General features: G+C 37.3%; 2 protein-coding genes across 3 annotated transcripts in view; one reads left to right on the forward strand and one right to left on the reverse strand.

Moving 5' to 3' along the window:
- Positions 1–928, forward strand: part of SLC5A12 (solute carrier family 5 member 12) — a 46,074-nt gene extending 45,146 nt beyond the window's left edge. Inside the window, exon 15 of the mRNA XM_021685875.1 lies at positions 776–928. Coding sequence (XP_021541550.1) covers positions 776–928 — 153 coding nt within the window. The remainder of the gene's footprint in view (positions 1–775) is intronic.
- An 11,612-nt stretch (positions 929–12,540) lies between these two features.
- ANO3 (anoctamin 3) overlaps positions 12,541–22,074 on the reverse strand; it is a 416,780-nt gene continuing 407,246 nt past the window's right edge. For both annotated transcript variants that reach the window (XM_021685869.1, XM_021685870.1), the window contains 3 exons: positions 17,701–17,781; positions 17,419–17,524; positions 12,541–12,723 (listed from right to left, as the gene is read on the reverse strand). In XM_021685869.1, coding sequence (XP_021541544.1) covers positions 12,541–12,723; positions 17,419–17,524; positions 17,701–17,781 — 370 coding nt within the window. The remainder of the gene's footprint in view (positions 12,724–17,418; positions 17,525–17,700; positions 17,782–22,074) is intronic.

Here is a 22,074-nt window from a genome sequence, read left to right on the forward strand (position 1 = left end):
CATGTATATGAAGTAAAGCTGAGTGTAATAGTTACTGAAGTAAGGAGAGCACCATCATGACAGGCGTTCAGAATGTGAAGGCAATCTATTTGGCTGAGAAAGCAGCTGATCGAGCACTGTATTGTTTGGATAAATGGATTTTTGAGGAAGTTCTAGAAGGAAATAATCAAGTTATTTACTGATTTACAGACTTATGTTCTTGGGCAAGAATTTCCTGGGATGGATGATAAATCCTGTTGATACAGGCAGCTTCTGTCCTCAAGGCTGCACTGAGAGGGGGAGGAAACACTTAGTATGTCATTCTTGGGCTCCTTCCCTGAAGAATGACATTGGGCAGCCTCTGGGGGAGTCTGCCTGCAGGTCCCCCTCTTATGATCTAGAGGCCTTGCTCTTCACAGGAAGGAAGGGCACCACCACCATCTGAGACATAGGTTTGTCTCTCCTCAGGAGCTGAGACTATTACCTTACAGGGCTACAATACTAACTGACAGATATACAATATACATTTCTTCACACAATGCAAGTTATATTGCAAATGCTTACTAAATTGTTCTTTCTGTTTTCATTATCATTAGAAATAGTACCTACATGGATTGAGTCATCATAGTTATCAATCAAGAAAGGCATTGCTTTCATATTTACATGTCATTTGATTCGATATCATATCATGTGATCATATATCATTTGAGGGGGAGGTGCTCAGCTAGATTCTCTCCGTGTGATTTGGAATACATCAAGAGTAACTCCCTAATATGTGTCTTTTCATTTTCCTCAGGAAAACCTTGAGAATGGCAGTTCCTGGAAACAAGGGGCTGAATCTACCTTACAGAATGGACTCAGGCAAGAAAACCTGGTCCATATTCCAGGCCATGATCCGAAGGACAAAAGCTACAGCAATATGGCGTTCGAGAAGATTACCCATTTCTAACACATGCACAAAAATATAACACCCCCCCCCACACACACACACAGATACACACAGTCCACATCCTGCTTGCCTATTGGTTAGTAGACGTGTGTAGTTGTCACTGCTAGAAGACAGGGATGTCTAATGTCTATTTATACTTATTTATAACTACAAATAAAATGACTGTTCCCCTGGATATTCTCAAGACATTTTTTGGAAGACCCCAACTTTCAGGTGAGAAGAAACAGCCCACCCTTAAGTGCCCTGGCGACTTCCTCCTGGATTAAATTAGGACTGGATGGCACGGCAGTGTAAAGAGTCAGTCCCTTTGCTTTATGTCATATTAAACTTCAGGGTGTTTTGTTTTGTTTTATTTTATTTTTTGGTAATTCTTGAGCCATCACATATCTTGGAGTTCACAGGTTGAATGTGGAAGGGGGTATGTGTATTAAATGTTTCTCCATCACTGCTGATAAAATGAAGGATTGCCATCCACCCGACCCCCATATCTCACATAGATGGAGACACATTTCACAACACCCCACGTTGCAGTTGCAGTTGGGACACTTAACTGCCATTAACCCCCTCACCCTGCGCCACACCCTCATACCTTGAAGTCCTCTTCCAGTCATCCCTCCTCCTACAACTGTCCCGACCAAGCCTTAGAAATAATTTTGCTCAGCACAGGAGAGGGACTGGTATATCTAGTTAGTGCAACAGTGGTAACTAAATACGCTTCTATCTTTGGGCTCTTGGTGTAGTAGGTCTTTCTATCACCTTACAAAGAAAAATTGATTCTGCTCAACAGAAGTCTAGAGTCTTTCCCCAGGGCCGGGTAAAGAGGAACAAGGAATGTCCTATAGGAGACTGTTAGGATAGCATTGTGGAAAAGAACCTCGCAAATAGTTTACCGGCCCACAGATTTCACTAGTCATGGGGTCTTCTTTGGTGCAAAATATCTCATCGACAGGATTTACACTGTACTGATTCAGCTCTGACGTGCAAGCTCAACGTGTTCCATCAGGCTTAGGTGACAGATGAAAAGATCTATATGGTTGAATTCTCGAAAATACTTTTTAAGTTCTGGAGTAAGAGGAGACTATAGAACAAAAGTTGTTAAAAAATGGAGAGGCAGTGAAAGCTTTTTGGAAGAAGCAAAGAAACAAGATCCTGAAAAAGTAAAAAAGAACCAGCGCCACAGGGGCTAGATCAGAGGGAAGATAGTAGAAATAAGCCAGTGTCTCAGTGTCACATACATTAAGACAGGTGTCAGATATTTATTTTGGTGGCCAGGTAAGATCAAAGGCCTAAAAGTAGTATGTCAGCAAAATAAAAAGAAATGGTCCAAATGGGCAAGGGTAAGAAACCCCAAAGGCTATGTTGTTTAAATGTAATCTAGGAGGAGAAAACCTTAAAAGAAGCATGAGACAAGGAAAATATTATGTAACCAGTATTTGTTATTAGGGAGAGAAGATAGAAAAATGACGAAAAATTCAATGAAGGAATTAAAAAACAGCTGGAGTTCATAAGCCACAGCCCAATGCTTGCCTTCTTTCCCTCCACTCTCAATAGGAGAGGAGAATAGAGGAAGAAAAAGAGAAAATTGGGTTGTGGCTTATCAGGAAGATGAGAAAAATACATTTGGAAAAAGGAGGAAAGAAGTAAAAAGTAGAAATACATTTGGAAAAATATCTGAAAATGAAGGAAAAAAATCATGAAGATGAGAAATGTCTAAAAACATTTTTTGAGGTCCAGCAAGCTAATGAAGGTGTTGATCTAAGGATCTGCAAATTGAAAGGTGCAATTATTTTCCAAATGATTTAGTAGTTAGGACATTCCTATGAATTAGGATTTCGAGAATGTATTAGGTGAATGTTGAAATCTGGGCCAAACCTCTTTGGTTTAGTTATTATCTAACCAATGGAAGGGAAGCGACAACTCTGAGGATGAAATTTGGTAAACAGCAGCCATGATATATGTGGCTTCCCCCATCCTGCAGAGGAATGCTTTATTGACAAATTGCTCATTATTCACTTTAAGGAAAAGATAAATCAGTTACCACCCCAGCATCCGCCTTCTCAGCACACCCTGTCAGAGATTCTAACGCTGGAGAAAAAACACGGAGTGGTGTTCTTTCCACGGCAACAGCATGGGTGGCAGTCCCTGAAGGGTGTCTGAACTGAGCAGTGGCCACTCAGGCATCAGAGAGCACATCACAGTCTGATTTTGAGCTGACAGCTCCGCCCCCAGGAGGTCCACAGAGGCCTGCAGGCAGACCTGGTCTCTGCTGCTAAGAACCAGCATGGAGCTGCCCCTCCAGACACACCAGACACGCGTGAGAGGCTGCTGGGGTATAGATGTATGGAATACATTTCAAGATTTTGAACTTTCACTTGGAATTGCATGAAAACAAAATGTACCATACAGTTCTTCATTTTATTCACAAATTTTACTCACAGTTTATCCCACCAATATTTCACTCAGACAGCATTTTCCCCAGAAAGTTTTTTAGGATCCTTTTTTTTTTTTTCTTTTTTTAGTCTCTAGTTCTCTTACCTGGAGTGATATCAAAGCATCAAATGATTTACAAATGGAAGATATTATTATTATTATCGTTATTATTATTATTATAAAAATGGCTCTGTCTTCTCTCATGTAATGGAACCTATGGCATTAGGAGTTAACATTTGAGCACTTGCAGAGGTCAATAGAAGGATCCCTCCTCATTCTTCCTAATTGAACAAATATGCAAAAATCTAAGGCTTCAAGTAGAGTGCAAATGGGAGTCCCAGAGAAAAACCATGTTCCACAGTGTCTAGGAACTGCATATGTTGTGTGGCTAAACAGAAAGGGACTGTGAAATGCAGTCATACTTCGACTCCTTGGCTGTGACACCTCTCCTGCCCTCACTCCTCCCTACGAGCATGAGCTCAGACTTCTGTCAAGGTTCCCGGGACAGTGTAAGATCTGTCCAGTTCCAAGTTCAATCCAAGCCACAGAAACGGCTTAAACCTGTGGTTGTTTTTGCCACAGAACGACCAGGGAGATTCTCAATACACCAGGTAGGAATGATGAATTCTAGGATAGCCTACAATGTGCCAAACTTAATGCCAGTCTCCATCTTCTTAAATTCAATCACAAAGATTGGTAAAAAACGAAATGGAATGACCTCAGTTGTCTCTTCCATTCGTTCTGAGGAATTCATTTTGAGAACTGCTATTTTCTTTGTCACCATTCGGAGCAAGAAGTACAGCTTCTTGACGGAAGGGGACAGATTGGAGGCAGACAGCTTAGGTTCAGATGCAAGTTCTGACACAAATTATCTCAGGAATTCTTGGGCAAGGCTTTCTAAAGTTTTGTTTATTACAAATTAAAAGGAGCAAAAGTCATGCCTACTTAGTAGGGTTTTTGCAAGGATTTATAGAGGGAAATCCTATCAACTCGTTAGCGCGGTGACTGGCCCCCATGAAACATTCAATACTTGTTAGCTGCAATATATGAAGAAAGTGACACTCATTACGGTATTCATTTTCAGTTAAATTGGTTCACTGTTTCTCTTTAATTTCCAAGATACTGGCTTAGCATATGAATTAATGAAGCAGTTTAAGAACTAACAAGAACAAGATAACCATAAGCTATAAACTAAAAGTCATGCCATTAATTTCCAGAGGTAGTCTTTTTAATGGCGAATTTAAATAAAATATGATGTTTTTTTCAGAGAGCAACGTTTCTAAAGGTCTGAAATTCTTGAAAAAAAGAAAAAAACCCACTGTTATAAAGAGAGACAAGTTTATTACTGAAAAATGCAATATTCATATTGATGATTTGTTAAGTATTACGTTTGTACTGTAAACAGCATCTCAAGCCTTGTGTATGACTCAGTGCACACTTAACAGCGATTGTGATTCTCCAGACAACAACAGAAGGGGCGAGGGCTTTTCCCTTGTTCAATTCAAATAATATTTCTTGAATATAAATTTCATTCTTTTGTGATTTCATGGGGCTCTAGCATTTCACTTGAAAGAGGAAAAATAAAAAGAAAGAAACCACACACCAAGGGGCTTGCAAACAAAATTTCAAAGAGAATATTATTGAAATCTCTTTATGGTATTACAATTTTACTTAAACATTATTACAAAGATCAGATCAGTAAATAGAAAAAAATAGAGCAGTTTCCTTTTACTTGTTCTCTTAGAAATAAATTGTTTTAAAATATTACAGAAATTTAAGCTCTGTATGCATACATTTGTATATTTAGAAATCTCATGTGTGCAATCTTGGTATTTCAAGGTAGCTGGGCTTACTGTAAAGTTAACCTCTTTTATCCAACATTAATAACCTGGATGTATAGTCTATTTCCAAACAACTAAAATTTAATTAATGTTACCAATGATATTAAAATGATACAGAATTTTAATCAAGTGTAACTCGTAATTAATAACCATCTAATGGGTTATTTTCACTTGTAATTCTTTTCTTTTTTTTTTTTTTTAATTTATTTATTTGACAGAGAGAGAGCACAAGTAGGCAGAGTGGCAGGCAGAGGGAAAGGGAGAAGCAGGCTCTCTGCTGAGCAGGGAGCCCGATGTGGGGCTCGATCCCAGGACTCTGGGATCATGACCTGAGCCGAAGGCAGCCACTTAACCAACTGAGCCACTCAGGCGCCCCCACTTGTAATTCTTGGAAAGAGTTAATGCTATCATTTCTTCCTCCATTCCAGTCTCCTGACCATATCAATCTGATTTGCAAACACCTATGTGAATAACAAACACTAATAAACCCACTTTTCTAATCCTGCACTTCTGGTATTTGAAATATCAGCTCTTCAGAAGACAGGGTTAAACATATAAATATTTGGCTACTTAATCAACATGGCCCTTACTTGGGGTGTGAGGATATCAGTGGCTCTCTGTTATATTCTCATGATGAATTAGAAAAATAATTCTACTCTATCATGGAAATGTTAGTTGATAATATTATATATTAGTGTGAAATTTAAGATGATTTTTTTCTATTTCCAAATCTTATGTCTTTTTCATAGAGCCATGAAATACTAAATTTAATGCTGTAGTTATACAACTACTTGATTTTAAGAAAAAATGTCTATAGAATGAGCATAGATCTATAATTAAGGTATGTAACAATTTTAATTATTTCTTTTAAAAGTAAGTTCAGATTGAAGTGTATTTAAATGATCAATGTGAATATTTTCTATAGGTTAGGAGCAGGGTACAAAATAATTATCCACTCTAAAAGCTTTTATATAAGCCTAATAGATTAAGGCAGGTCTACCAAGTCACCAAGGAAACATATGTCAAAATAAGTTTTGACATACTATATAACATGACTTCTTCTACGTATTTTGGATAATGCCTATATTTGTGCTGCTCAGGGGCTTAGGGCACACACACACACACACACACACACTCAGAAGTAACCATGAAGAGGACTTTATGACTTAATACTATAGGTTACTATAAATCAAGAAAAGCAATATAAAATGGTGATGTCTTTTATGGGCCTTGGCCTATTTGTCCTCAGTAATTTCCAGAAACAGCCATTCATCTGTTTTTAAAAAATGTTAAGGCAATTGTGTACACAGGTGCTCTGAACATCCAGTTCCCCATTACAGGATCTGCTTTGACATATTTAAAAAGCTAAAAATAATTTCATGTAGTATATTGATTCAGTGCCCTAATGTAATTACCACGTAAGAAAATAAATGAGCAATCCACAAGTTGCTTATTTGTACCAGCATAAGATGGTCAGCAGAATTTGTAGAGGCAATGTAATGGATTGATTTGGAATCACATCATGGAGGTTTATGTACATTTATTGTTTACTATTTTCAAGAATGCTGACCTTAAAATTTTATTCAATCTATTTTAACAGAGCAAATCTTCCTGAAATTGGCTTTAAAACTTCTCATGAGAGTTTGGAAGGAAACTTTAATGATTAACAATCTACTGTGTATAATTTGATTTGCACAGGACTTGCAGACAGTAGAAAGAAAAAAAATCAACATTTAAGTTCATCTGGCTAAATATATGGTTACAACATAATTTCTCCTGTGAAGAACAAAAATGGTTGGAGAAATCCACTCTGTCTCTTCCCCAAACGTCCTCTTCAATTATAGGACTCCCTACCTCTTTCCTAGTTGAAAAATAGAACTTGGAAGCCGATAGCCACACATCTTAAGAAGATAAAATTGCACGTATTTTTAAGGGCTTTTTCATCTTCAGCATTGAAAATCGAGATGTTTATTCTTTGGCTGGAGTTGTCACTGAAATCTAAGCTTACCATATTTAGCTTTGTAATCTTAAAATAGGTAAGAAAAAAATAACAAGGGAAAAAAAACCTTCATTTCTCTGAATGTTAAAGGATGAACGAAATTGCAGTTGTTTTTCAGTCAGAAAGAAGGCTGGGTGTGTGTAGAGCAGAGTCTGAAATAGGATTTGCAAAACAGACATTTTTGCTCAGGTAGGAAAGTCCCTAAGTTCCTTCCACCATCCCCCAAACATTGCTTCCATGGTGTTATCTTTGCCACCAGATTTTTCTGGCCACTCAATTCCCCTCTTCTCACTTAACGAAAAGTGGGAAAAGCCTGCTCATACTACCTGTTAGAAAGATATTAAATTTAGCCTAATGTGGGGGCCCTTGGCTGGCTCAGTCAGTAGAGTGTGTGACTTTTGATCTCAGGGTTGTAAGTTTTAGCCTCATGTCAGATGTAGAGATTACTTAAAAAAATAATCATTCAAAAAAAAAAAAAACCACTTAGCCTACTGTGTTCACTTGGTAGTGTTGAGTGGCATGGACGAAATAATTACAAAGGATTTGAGGAAGTTTGAAAATCACGTGGGACTAGCCATCCTTGTTACAATTATATTTTGTGGGGTATATCTAAATAGATCTCGTTAAATTTTGCTTTTCAACTAATAATGTAGGAAATTTTTGCCTTCTGAGAAACAGCAGAGAAACTGTTTCCCACTCACATAGAGAGAATTAAGATGGAAATAAATATTCTGAGGAAGTCAATATTGGGCATATGTCTGGAAATTTGACTCCCTTCCGTCTTAGAGAAAGATGCAACACAACATCCACACAGCTTACTGTCTGGTGTATTCAAGCCTCGCACTTGGGGCCAGCTGGGTGTGGAACAAGAGGCTTTATCTAGGGACAATTGTGCTGGGGCACACACTGGTACCATCATATACAACAGTGAGGTTTGGGGCGCCTGGGTGGCTCGGTCAGTTAAGCATCTGCCTTCAGCTCAGGTCATGATTTCTGGATCCTGGGATGGAGTCCGGCATCAGGCTTCCTGCTCAGCAGGGAGTCTGCTTCTCTCCCTCCCTCTGCCCCTCCCCACTGCTTGTTCTCTCTCCCTCAAAAAGTATATAAAATCTTAAAAAAAAAAAAAAAAAGAAGAGTGAGGTTTGATGGATAAGCTTCTTCTCCTGGACCGCAGACTTTGATTATACAAGAAACTGGATTTGATCCTAAATATGAGTCTTTTTTCTATCAACCTATCTGCTTTCATTTTACTTCCCTGGAAAAGATGCCTTAATGTGGATGTGGTTAGAACACAGTGGCTATAACACTTGTGTTTTCTAGAAAGAAAACCATCAAATGTGGTTGTGGTTGTGGTTTTTCAGATGAACCCAGATGGCATGTTCCACTGAAGGTTACTTATCACCGTTACAAATACACACATCCTTGGTAGCAGGAACCTAGTCTGATCAATGATTCTAGCTAAAGCCAAATCAATCTTCCCGTTGGACTACGTATTGCTGGCACATTTCAATTTGAATAGAAATTCCTGTAGGAAAAGTCACACTTTTCTATCAGAAGCTAGCTATTTTAGGCCATTCCTGAAAGGTTCTCTCTCCTGAGTTACTGAGAAAAGCAGAAAGAATAAGATGTTAACTGATTCCCTGGATAAAATCCACAACTATTCCTAAAACCTGTTGTAATACTGTGATTTGGGGGGAAATGGGATGGAAATACCTTATGACCATAGTAGGACTGAGTTGGGCATATCTAACAGACAATAAGTGCGTGCACGCACACGCACACACACACACACACACACACCACACCCTGGGCTTCTGTCTACCTGCCTCCGATTGACAGACTAATCAATTCAGCCATATTAGTTAAGCAACTCTTCAGGCAACCTGGATTTTCAATTTTGACCAAGTTGAGAAAAAATGGGCAATTTGGTCACCTCTTGCTGGCGGTTGGCTATAGTGCCCCTAAATGTCCTCCTGCCTCAGCAGGAACTTTATCAGTGCTAAAAGTCTTCTCCTAAGAAGATTTTGACAGTTATTGGTGGAGCCAGCCGAAGTGTGAAAAAAAAAATGCTTCTGTAGGATAGAAGCATTATTGCCTTCTTAAGAACTAATCAAGCTTCCTCTCCCATCTGTTTCTAGAACAAAGCATTATTAGAATCAGTACGATTCTCCATCTATACGTTTCATGTGCAAATGCCTTGATGATGACGACGAGCTTAGCAGAAAAGAGCCAAAACTTTTGAGAGTGGAACAAGAGCTTGCAAGACTAGGAAATTATTGCCTTTGGAGCTAAAGAGTGAGAAATCCTCTCTCCCCATACGCACTCCAACTTCTATTTAAAAAACAAGCAGGATCAACTTGAACATGCAAATTATAGGAAGAAATATCATATCACATAATTTATTGAGTGAAAAAGGTTCCTTTTCATTCCATTCTACAACAGATTGTGCTAAGAGTCATTTTTGAAAGAAAGTGCATCATTCAGAAGTTGTATTTCATCATGCAGTCACTCAACAGCATTTTATTGAAAAGGGCGTGCACAGACTCAGACAACTGCAAACTATTTCAGCTACTACCTAGTACTACCTAGAGCAATTTTCCACACACTGTACCAGGAAAGTGCTTCAGCTCTGAACAACTTGTCAAGGCAGACTGCATGCACATATATATTAGTTATTTGCTTGAAAAGACAACAATTTAGAATATGAAAATATATAAGCAGCATTCATGTAATACAGAATTCCTGAGAATAGGGTGTGCTATATAAATCTTTGAGAAATAATTTGTATTCATATGAAAACCATGATATAAAACATTTCTCTCAACGAAAGCAGAGTGATTTAAAACTCACATACTGTGAGGGGGCTGAAAATATTTTGCGTCAACAACGATGAAGGCAGAGCTAGGTTCTACTGCATTGTTGCACAAAAGGAAATTTTCAGATAACTTTTTCATTGTTTCTCTATTTTTCGATTGGTCTGAGAAATTACTAGAGAAGGCAATGTCTAAATCAATGTATTATAATTTTTTATTAAAAATACCGTTCTCTTTTCATGCTTTTCTCTCTAGGCAATCAATATGATTTTAAACGCTGATGGTGGTAATATAAAAATAAGAAGAGAAAGAATTCTCAAGGGCATGGCTGTCATTATTCTTTGCTCTACTGTAAGATAAATGTCTATGTCTGTATCCCTAATTTGGGAAAGACATAAATGTCAGGTTCACTTACGTTTTCAATAGGCATACAGAGTATTTATTCTCAGGCATGGTATACATTTAACTAACAAAGAAAAGGAAATGCTGCAGATGCTACAAAAATGAAGGAGTTTAAAACTCCTTTGTGTAGTTAGTGGAATTAGTTGCTATGAATATGCAGGTGGCAGAAACAGAACCTCAGGAATCTGAATGGCAGAGTGACACGTGACATGGGCATGGGAGGAAGTTCATAGAGTCTGAGGTCCTACCGCTGGCTAAGTCAGAATCAGAGGGCAAGTAGGGAGGTGAGTGTTTTTGACAAAAGCAAACCAAAGAACGCCTATGATCTATCACAGCTTTTCCCTGGAGTAAAAGAAGAAAAAGTCAAAAAACCATTTTAAGTGTTAGGATGATTAAAAGTCGTTTTCTAGTAAGAGAAACTTTATAATTTTCTTACTAGAGACACACTAGCATATATACAAAGTATCTTTATTTCCATTGTCTTTAATCTGGTCTTTTTGCATCCTGGAAATAACTGTGCTTTGTTTAATTGAGCAAAAAACAAACTAGACAAAGATAAGAATCATAGATGCATGTATATATGTGAATGTGTGAGTATATGTGATTTGCCACCCCATTCCCAGGGGAGGAAAAGTGACATTTGTTTTGATTGTTTTGCCAAGGAAAGGTGTCTTCATTTCTCCCACGCGTTCCCTTACTTCAACTCTCCTCTTTCTTCCCCTTCTGCTCCCTATTACTTAAGCCCCCACCAGACTTCCTTTCCTTGAATGCTTCATCATTCCCACTTCATCCGTCTGTGAACAATAACACAGAGTTGGCACGGAAATAGCAACTACACAACAAAGCAAAATGATGTCTTTCACGATTGATTTGATCTTGGTTTTAGAGTTTTCAAAAATCAACTGAATCAGTCTATCAAAGAAACATCGATGAAAAGAAAATAAAACAAAACATGTGGGTTTCTTTCTTTTTTTTTTTTTACAAATAATATAAATTTATACTCATGCATTGTTTTCATTAGCTCATGAACAAAAGTGCACATTGTTAGAAAAGCTTAAAGTGTTGCAAAGCATTTGGCTTCTGATTTCCTGAATAAACAAGTCACAATGGCATACTATGTAATTGGTCTCAGTGCTGCTCGAAATGTAACTTGCATTACATATTGCCAAGGTGCAAAGGTACAAGGAAAACCAACATATGTACAGCATTTTAAGTTATTCTGTTATTCTGCGAGTGTTGTTATAATAAACCAGGGAGGAAAAAATTAAAAATACTATAAAACAGCCCTCCACGGTAAAATACGGATGAGTGGTATTCTAAATGATATGAGAATAAACGCCCATATTTTTTAACTATGTGGCTCTACTGGAATTCAGTGGGTTTTTTTGTTTTTTAAAAAAGGCAGTGCAACTTTGTTCTGCCGGTGAAACAACACGTTTGAATGTAACCAATGCAATAGGATATATTTCAGTGAATGGTATTCTTTTTAGAATCTTAGTTTTTGGCTTGACTACTAAAGGTGGTATCCAACAACTCCACTTCATAGTCAATGTAAAGCAGCATAAATTCCGTGTGGCACAGATCCATAATCTCCGCAAGGAACAAGAAAAATTCCCCAAACCTAGAAGCTGAAGGGACATGGAATTCTGGCAGCAAAGGCAATAACTGATTTAAGTCATTCCTCGTAAGTCATTTCCTGTAAGTATCTCAACTCAACCTAAGGTTCCAGAGTATGTGATTGAAGACACATGAGACTTTGAGCATGCCTGGCTTATGAACGTTTACATGGAAATCTGTTGCTAGAAACCTCACCATCACCCTTCCCGTTACACTGCAGCTGATGGAGGGTGGAGGTCTCCACACACACAAGTCCCTGAGGCTGGGACTGAGAATTAGGTCCTGGCTTCCTGTACTGTCAAACTAACCATTTTTTTAAAGGTCAGGAGTCATCTATTTCTTCCCTAGAAGCCTGGACATCCCAAATCCCAGAGATGGCTGCATTGCATTTCCAAGTAACATATCATACATATGGTTTGCCAGGTATGCCTTCCTTCTGGATCCCACCTAGAATTTAAAGTTGTTGTCATTCCCACTAATGCTATTGCCCCTCTGGGCAACAGGAATCAACTAAGGCCATTCATGGTGAACGGGATGACCACTTTTTCTCCGCTGTTGTTGCAAATGTTCTAGTTCTGCCTCGTACATCATCTCTTGGACTAAGTACTTCTCCCGTCGTATTCGGTCATACAGGTTCTTTGGTACATCTGGAATCAGGTATGCGATGAACGACTTGATTCCAAAAACAAGGTGCTGCAAATTTAAGAGGGGAAAGTACACTTTTCAAAGATTCTGGAAGGCCAATTATAAAACAGATCATAAACAATGTTGCATTTGCCTTACAGTCAAGCATCAGAACTCAGGATGAACTATCTAGAATATTAATATTTTCAGAAATGATATTGGGACTACTACACTGTCGCTTTCAATCACATAAGGATTAGGAGACAACAGAAGTTTTTTCCTCTTTTTGGTGCCATATGTTGATGTCACTTTATAAACATTGAATGAATCTTAAGTTCACATCTTTCCATATTATGCAACCCTATTATGACATGCATTGTTATACACAGATGAGAGATCACATCCAGGGAAAACTCATGTGTGATACATTGTAAGCACAAGGTACAAGACACATAGAATATAGTCTGCCTGGGATATTGGCATTGGACTCAACCTCCAGCACATGCATTTTATAGAATTTCTACTCTAGTAAGTTCAAATATTGTAAAATATTTTGTCTGTATTACATAATTCTTTTATGATAAAAATGTATTAATTTTTAAAAATAGACTGAGAAAAGTATTGTATATAAAAAAGACAGGATCAAAAACCATAAGGTAAAAGCCTATGATCTCAAGTTCAGAGGTTGAATGAGACCACCTGTGTCTGAACCATCCCCTGACACTCATTAGCTGTGTAATCTTATGCAAATCACCTATGTTCTCTGTGTCTCATCTCTGAAATGGTGACAATAATAGTATCTGTTAAAGGTTGTTATGATGATTAAATGAGCAAATATATGTGAAGTGCTTAGAGAAGGGCTTGGTGCAGTATAAGCACCATTTAAATAGCATCTCCTATTATAATAAATGCATCCTTCTCTTTTCCCGTGGAGGAGAGTAGACCTTTCAATTGCTCAGAAAAGAAAAGAAAATCCGAGACTGATGGAGTTAGGATGATACATGGAAAAAAACCCATTTACCTACAGGACTTTGTGACGATTGTCTATGTGGAAAGGAAGAATTCAAGGCACTTTTAACTGGGTTTACTATGAGTGTCCCAGTAAACTGCCCTGCATGGTAGATCATGGTAAAGCAGGTCATATTTCCCATAGAAAAGTAGATCAGGAATTTCTTTCCTGATCAAATATTTGGTATTCACAGAACTATCCAGCAATATGTCTCAAAAGTATAGAAATAAAAATCAAAAACATTTGTTATCATTTAAATTAGTGAAGAATATGCACCGAGTCCTATACAACGGTAATAAATGACCCTATAAACTGATTCTCATAGAAACACTGATATGCAAAGATGACTCAGTACTTTTAAAAGACTATTTTTTTAAAAAGCTGAAGTTTATCATTTATGAAGGCAAGCTTATAACTAGTTATAGATGACAATTTTCTTAAACCGACAGAATTTATCTTAAACAAAAAACCTTCAGCAAGTATCATACTTAAAGAAAAAAAATCTGAAGTATTTTTATTAAATTTGGAAACACGACAAAATTGTTCACACCACTGCTATTCAACACCATGCTGAAATTTCCAACGACACAGTAAGGCAAGCAAGAGAAATGAGGCATAAACCTCGCAAGGACAGAGACAAAGCTGTTGTTATTGGCAACTTGAATTATCCTTTGAAAAGACAATCTAACAGATTTAACAAACAGAAGATTAGAACCAATGAAAGACTTAAACAAGGAGTTACACACATTTTAGAAAGACAATTAGAATTCCAGCAAAAATCGATCAAATCATAACAGAGGCTAAGATAGTATTTATAACAGCAATAAAATTATCTACAAAATTTTTGGAAATAAGAAGGAATGAACAAGCAAGAAAATATTTTAAAACTCTATTATAGGATATGAGGACAATTTGGATAAATCCCATGTTTATTAATGAATCAGTACAGATTATGTAAATAAGTCAACATGTGCTTTCTATAAATGTAATTCTAACCATAATCCTTGCATGGTATGTGGGGGAATCTGAAAAATGGATTCTGCAATGTATATGAATGATTAATAACTCTAAATAGCCAAGGCAATTTTTAAAAATTAAGGCAGATTTGGCAGGGGTGGGAAGTGGCTGGCTCTATCAGATATGAAGATATATTCCAAAGCCATGGCATTTAAATAGTGTGATAGTGAACATGTATAGACAAATGATGTAATGACAAATGAGGCCAGGCACATGCCTACTTTAGGGACTTGGAATATTACAGAGGTGGATTTACAAATCAGTGGATAAATAACATATTACTAAATAGCCGTACAAAAAATCATGTCACTATATAGAGAATAAGAAAAATAAGCCTTTCCCTCAGACTCTATGAAAAGTCCTGACATCTTCAAGACGTGTGGTAGGTTAAGACTATAAAATTAATAGTAAAAAATATAGTAGAATATCCTTTCGACCTGGAGATAAGAAAATTTCCCAAAGAAATAGACCAAAAAAGCCAAAACCTTAATAGGAAAAAATGATGGGCTTGATGACATCAAAATTAGACATTATTTGTTAATAGATAAAATTAATAGGTTAGGGACAAGAAAAAGATATCTGGAGTGTTTGTACCTGGCAAAGACTGATTTATAACTGGTAAACACATAAGAAAATCTTGAAATATGGTAACAAATAAACTGGAAACTCAGCCAAAAATTGATCAAAGTTATAAATTCACAAAAAAGGAAACCAAAATGGCTTTCTAGTAATAAAAGTGATAGTCAATGTCATGAGTAAACAGGTTAAAACAAAAAAAATTAAAACAAAATATTACTTTACTCTTATCCAACTGCAAAATATTAGAAATTCAGACAATATGAAAATCTGGTGAAAATCTAAGGGAATTTTGGAGAGGGACCTGTCAGTATTATGTGAAATCGAGTATGCCTATAAATAATTCCACACCTGAGTATAATACTCCTGAAAAACCCTTAAATATGTTCAGAAGGTGACATGTCCAAGATTTCTGATAAGAGATTATAGAGGTAGAGAGAATTATTGTAGGCCTAAGTAGCCACCCATGGGGACTATGGTATTTAAATTCAAAGAACTATCATACTAAGTAGACAGAAGAAATTATTTAAATGTGGGTAGACTTCATGGCTAGATCTCTCTCTATATCTAAAAAAAGTAAAATGGTAAGAGATAAAAATGAGTTATTACATCATAATACCATTGAAGTAATTTTGAAAAAAGAACATTTAAAACAATAATGAATCATGGAACACTATATCAAAAACTAATGATGTAATGTATGGTGATTAACATAACATAATAAATGAAGGGGGGGGGATCGGACGGAGAGATGAACCAGGAGAGACTATGGACTCTGAGAAATAAAGAGGGTTTTAGAGGGGAGGGGGAGAGGGGATTGGTTAGCCCGGTGATGGGTATTAAGGAGGGCACATACTGCATGGAGCCCTGGGTGTTATATGAAAACAATGGATCGTGGATCACCACATCAAAAACTAATGATGTATTGTATGGTGACTAACATAACATAATAAAATTTAAAAAACATAACATAATAATAAAAAAATACTATATATATGTATATTCAAATAAACATGTGGAAAGACTTCTGAAGAAAAGAGAATGGGTGCTTTTGGGAGTAGGTGGGTAATGGAATTAGTAATGAGGAATGAAGAAGAAAAGATAAAGAGGGAATCATATGTATCTATAATGACAGGTTGCTGGGAATCAAGACATTTGACTAAGGCTGTTCACTTGAGTCCCAAAAGAAGACGAAGAAGAAAAAAGTATACATTAAAAACACAACAAAAAAAGACTTCGGAATCACTGGATTGGAAATACGCCTTAACCTCTTACGCTACCTGTAATAAAGTGAAAAGTCACACTTCATCAGGAGACATTTGACTAGGCAAATAGAGTCATTAGGTAATAGAATTTCATCCTGGATTAAACCTTAGAGGTAAGCATTTCATTTTATGGATGAAGGACACTTCACTACAAAATTTGAGATATGTTTTGGAGATCGGTGGAGAGGTATATCTGCCTTTAAAAAGACTTTTTCCAAAAGTCTTCTGTATGGCTACTTTTTTTCTCTCCCTAAAAAACAAATGCATTCAAAGTTTTTCCACAGAACTTGGTGGTACCTTAGAGAATACTCAATATATCCCAGCACTAAATTCTTCACTGTATCAAGCTTCTTATATACTAAGGAAGCCAATAAATCTGAGCTGCTTCAAAATTTCTTCACATGACTACAGTCTAATATTAATGACTCTGATAATCCAAATCTATGCACATTTTATGAAAGTGTTCTCAGGCATCGTTTATTCAGTTATGCACTGTCCCTTACACAAATACACATGTGGTCAACTGTAATTAAGCTGATTAGCAAATAAGTTTCCCCACCCTTAAGTAAGTATAGATTCTCTCATCAAATGATGAAAACCATCCTTTCTTTCAATATGGTTACTGAGAGGCTCAAAGTTAAGTTTTCAGTTCAACTGTTAATAGCTTCTTTTTATCCTAGTTTTCTGTTATAAATACCCACTGACCTACCTTCTTACATTATTCAGCTCTTGCTTTTTTGTATGTCGTATCACAGTTTCACCGTATCCAAACCTTTTACTGTGATAAGCAAAAGTCCCTTTCTGGACGTCAGTGAGGACCTACTGTATCGAAGAGTCAACTAATGTATCAGCCGGAAAAGCATTTACCAATAGTGATTTTATCAGCCTGTTACTAACCTCGAACACGATAATGAAGGCCAGTCGAGCAGCAAGGATATGCCAGTATTGTAAGGTGAACTCATAGGGTTTGGAACTCCAAGGGGGACCTCTGTAGTCTCGGTACCTAAAATCCACAAAACAAAGGATTTGAGGAATAGAGACCAAAGTTCAAAGGCCCCGAATGTTTTTAATTTGCCAAAACCCCCAAACGACAGTTGAAATGGGCTCATCAGCGTGTAGAGAGAGGAGATGGGAGATGAGAGCAAGAAGGAAAGATAATTATAATTTATAAGTAAGTACCTGCAATAACCAGATTTTCCCATACCAAGCTCGCTCAGGTCAAAGAAGGATAGGCTATTGTTGACATATCCCTTTAAACAACTGGGAGAAAAGAAAAAGCATCATAAATTTCTAGTCCAATTCCTTCATTACACATGACAGGATGCAGTAAGTTCTATTATTCCTTCCATTTTAATTATAAATTCCTAGTTACTCAGCTCTCTGATTCTATCTCCTGACTTCCATTAATCTGTAATTTTACCTCAATGAGACAGAATCTTGTCCACCGTTTCTTCCACCCTTCATTTGGCTACATTTATTAAGTGTTTACTATGCACTTGGCATTGTGTTCATTACTCCCCATGTGTTAAAACTCTATAAATATATGTTTTATAAATATGCATGCATATCACCCTATCTGGCTAATTGTAATTAAGCAGCCAATTGATCAACATGTGTCTTTGTGATTCATTAACTTGTTCAATATATGTTTATTGAGGACCTATAATTCGTTAGAACTAACTTCTAGACGATTGGTATTTGACAATGAACAAGACAGGTTAAAATCCCTGTCCTAGTGGTGAGTATTAAATTGTGGTCAGAGTTAACTTTTACCATAACCTTAGAACATTTATATTATCATCTCCATCAGAGAGATTAAAGAACTAAGTTTTACAGAGGCTAAATAACTTCCTCCTAAGCCTGTAATTCTCAAAATTTTTGATCTCAGCTAACCTTTACATTTTTAAAAATTACTGAGAATCTCAAGGAGCTTTTTACAGAGGGGTATATATATTGGTATTTAACACATTAGAAATTAAAACAGAAATTTAGAAAATATTTATCTATTAATTCATTTAAAATAACTTATCAAACACATTACAAGTAACATATTTTTAAAGAAAAATAGTTTGTATGTTCCAAAAGATGAAGTGAGAAGAATGACATTGTTTTACATGTTTGCAAATCCTTTGATGTCTGCCTTAATAGAAGACAGCTAGATTCTCATATCTGTTTCTGCATTAAATCTGGTTGCAATATGTTGTTTTGGTTGAAGAGTAAGTAGAGAATCTGATAATTACACAGATAAGTACTTAAAACAAAGGATATTTTAATAGCATTTCAAGTAATTATTGATATTTTTCATTGACATTACACCAAAGTTTTACCTGTGGTCATTTGTTAAAGTTTAATTGCAGTGTGGAGTCTTAAAGTATCAATAAACTTTTTATGTGGATTTTACATTAAAATCCACAGGTCTATCTTGTACTTTGAATTCATATTTTATCCATGCATGATTTTGTGACATTAAATATGGGTCACTTGGGAAATATTTGTTTCCTGAATTATGCAGATCTTCCAAATGTTGTTATATTTTTACTATAGACTATGAAGATCATAATTGCTAATATCACCACTGATTTTTTATCAGGAAAAAAATCTGTAAGTACTGAGAACCTTTTAAGCTCAGTGGTAGATAAAATAATCCAAAATTCTGATTTTCACTTCAAAACTTGAACTTTATTAATGGAAACAAATACTGTCAATTATTTCCCCTAAAGTGACAAGCCAGTTTTGTCCATTTCTAGAAGACTGCCTCCTAAATACCCAAGTCTGAATAATCATAGTTTATCTGACAATCATTATTTCATGTTAAAAAATGTCGTGTAGGGGCACCTGGGTGGCTCAGTTGGTTAAGTGACTGCCTTCGGCTCAGGTCATAATCCTGGAGTCCCGTGATCGAGTCCCGCATCGGGCTCCCTGCTCGGCGGGGAGTCTGCTTCTCCCTCTGACCCTCCCTGTCTCATGCTCTCTGTCTCCCATTCTCTCTCTCAGATAAATAAATAAAACCTTAAAAAAAAAATGTCGTGTAGTTTGCAAATCCAACAGTCAGGCAAGTGTTTTTTTCTGAGACGACCATCACCATACTTTAGCATGTAGCAGAAGAGCTTTATCACACTTTGCATTTTGTCAAATAAAATATTGAAAAGACATTTATTCAAGGGTGGAGATTTGATAAAATTAATAGTTTTTATTGCTTCATCAAGGGCATTCTGAATTTTATCACTGGAACTTTTTTTTTAAAGATTTTATTTATTTATTTGACAGAGAGAGACACAGTGAGAGAAGGAACACAAGCAGGGGGAGTGGGTAAGGGAGAAGCAGGCTTCCCACAGAGCAGGGAGCCCGATGCGGGGCTCGATCCCAGGACCCCGGGATCATGACCTGAGCCGAAGGCAGACGCTTAGCGACTGAGCCACCCAGGCGCCCCTCACTGGAACTTTTTAAATGGTAGTTCTACAATGGTGAGTAATACAATCATTGCTAGTACTTTTTGGTACCACTGCCTTCAGTTATGCGAAGCCACTGGAACATTTTACCTACTATCACTTTTGTGCCATCTGTACAAATGTCAATATGGCAAAATAAGCAAATCGTATCTTAGTATTATTACGAAAATAATCTGAAGGAGACCTGCAGGTCCCATGTTGAGAATCACTGCCCAGGATAAACAGCTCTTAAAACCTGGATTCGAATGTACATCGATCTCATTCTAACCCCTGAATTCTAAAGTACAGGACCACACTGGTTGCACGCCCTTTCTCGTCCATCTCAGACCCCATGATTTATCATCCCAACTGCTCTCTTGCCAATACCTTCCTCTTCACTGCCATTTTGTCCTTTTGCTACTTTGGTCTGAAAATTTATGATCTGAATGAATCTACTCCAGTTTAGCTGCTATAGATACCCGGAAAAAATTAAATAACAGAATGGCCCTAGGAATGTGTGGTTTCAACCTCATCTAAGCCCTCCACATCTCTTCTTGAAGTTATTCTACATCTGGTCACTGAATATGGAGAAAGCGTCAGGTGTTATCTTCAAAGGCAGGACTTGAAACGTAAACAGAGCAGATAACCAACCAATTTCATTTTCACCTGCCACTAGGTGGCAGCAAAGACAGTAGCAAATAATGCTACTAAGGAGAGGGCTGCCAAATCTGCTTACTTATAATAAACCCTTAAAATCTGCTTCTAGACTATTTTGGATTTTAAAAAAGGGACTTTTCTTGGCTTTTCACTATTAATACTAAAACCGGTTTATTTACATAGTCTTTTATAGTTTATAAAATGTTACTTTAGATACTGTTTCTTTTTTCTTTTCTTTTTTGTCAGAGAGAGAGAAAGCGAGAGAGAGCACAAGCAGGGAGAGCGGCAGGCAGAGGGAGAAGCAGGCTCCCCACTGAGCAGGGAGTGCGATGCGGGACTCGATCCCAGGACCCCGAGATCATGACCTGAACCGAAGGCAGACACTTAACCGACTGAGCCACCCAGGCGTCCCTAGACACTGTCTCTTTATTATAGATCCAGACTGATGTGCCTTTTAGTAAAAGGCAGAATTACAGTTTGAACCTAGGGTGTTTGATTTTAGGTTAAAGTCCTTTGACAAGACTCCAAAATATATTTTATGCCTTTATTACTTCTCTTTGAAAAACTGAGATATTTATGTTCAGAAAGGCATTTCAATGTTCTGAGAAAAACATCAGTTCGTCAGTAGAGCTAAGGGTTGATTTCATTTTAAGCCACAGCTCAGGCTCTTGGGGCACATGCCCTGCCTCTAAATAAGATGCATGCCCAAAGCTGCTCCTGAGGCAGGAGGGGAAGTGGCTTCTCCCATCACTACTTCCACACGGCGGCTCATCTCCAGCTGAAACTCCAATTCCTGTTCCCCAAGTCCAGTGCTCTTGCATTCTTTCTTAATACTTGCTTTCAAGAGGGAAAGATGTGAAAAACCCATTTCCCCTAAAAGAATGCTTGTAAACTGGGTGACTTTGTCCCCAAGGTGACATTTTGCAATGTCTGAAGACAATTTTAGATTGTCACAACGTGGCAATAGGGAGGTTGCTATTTTTATCTACTGGGTAGAGGCCAAGGATGCTGCTGAATATCCTACAATGCATAGAATAGCCCCCATCTTCCCCCCAGAATAGAATTAGTTGGTCTAAAATGTCCATAGCACAGAGGTTGAGAAATCCTGTTCTAAAGTGTGGACTCAAATTTTAACAACAACAACAACAAAGATTCAGGGCAGTATTCTCTGTACCTTAAAATCCCTAGTTATAAATTCCTTTTGAAAAAAGGGGCACCTGGGTGGCTCAGTTGGTTAAGCATCTGCCTTGGGCTCAGGTCATGATCTCAGGGTCCTGGGATCGAGTCCTGCATTGGGCTCCTGCTCTGCCAGGAGTCTGCTTCTCCCTCTGCCTCCTGACTTGTGCTCTCCCTGATAAATAAAATAAAATCTTGAAGGAAGGAAGGAAGGAAGGAAGCAAGGAAGGAAGGAAGGAAGGAAGGAAAGAAAGAAAGAAAGAAAGAAAGAAAGAAAGAAAGAAAGAAAGAA

Source organism: Neomonachus schauinslandi, chromosome 11 (assembly GCF_002201575.2).
Source record: "Neomonachus schauinslandi chromosome 11, ASM220157v2, whole genome shotgun sequence".
Lineage (NCBI taxonomy): Eukaryota > Metazoa > Chordata > Mammalia > Carnivora > Phocidae > Neomonachus > Neomonachus schauinslandi.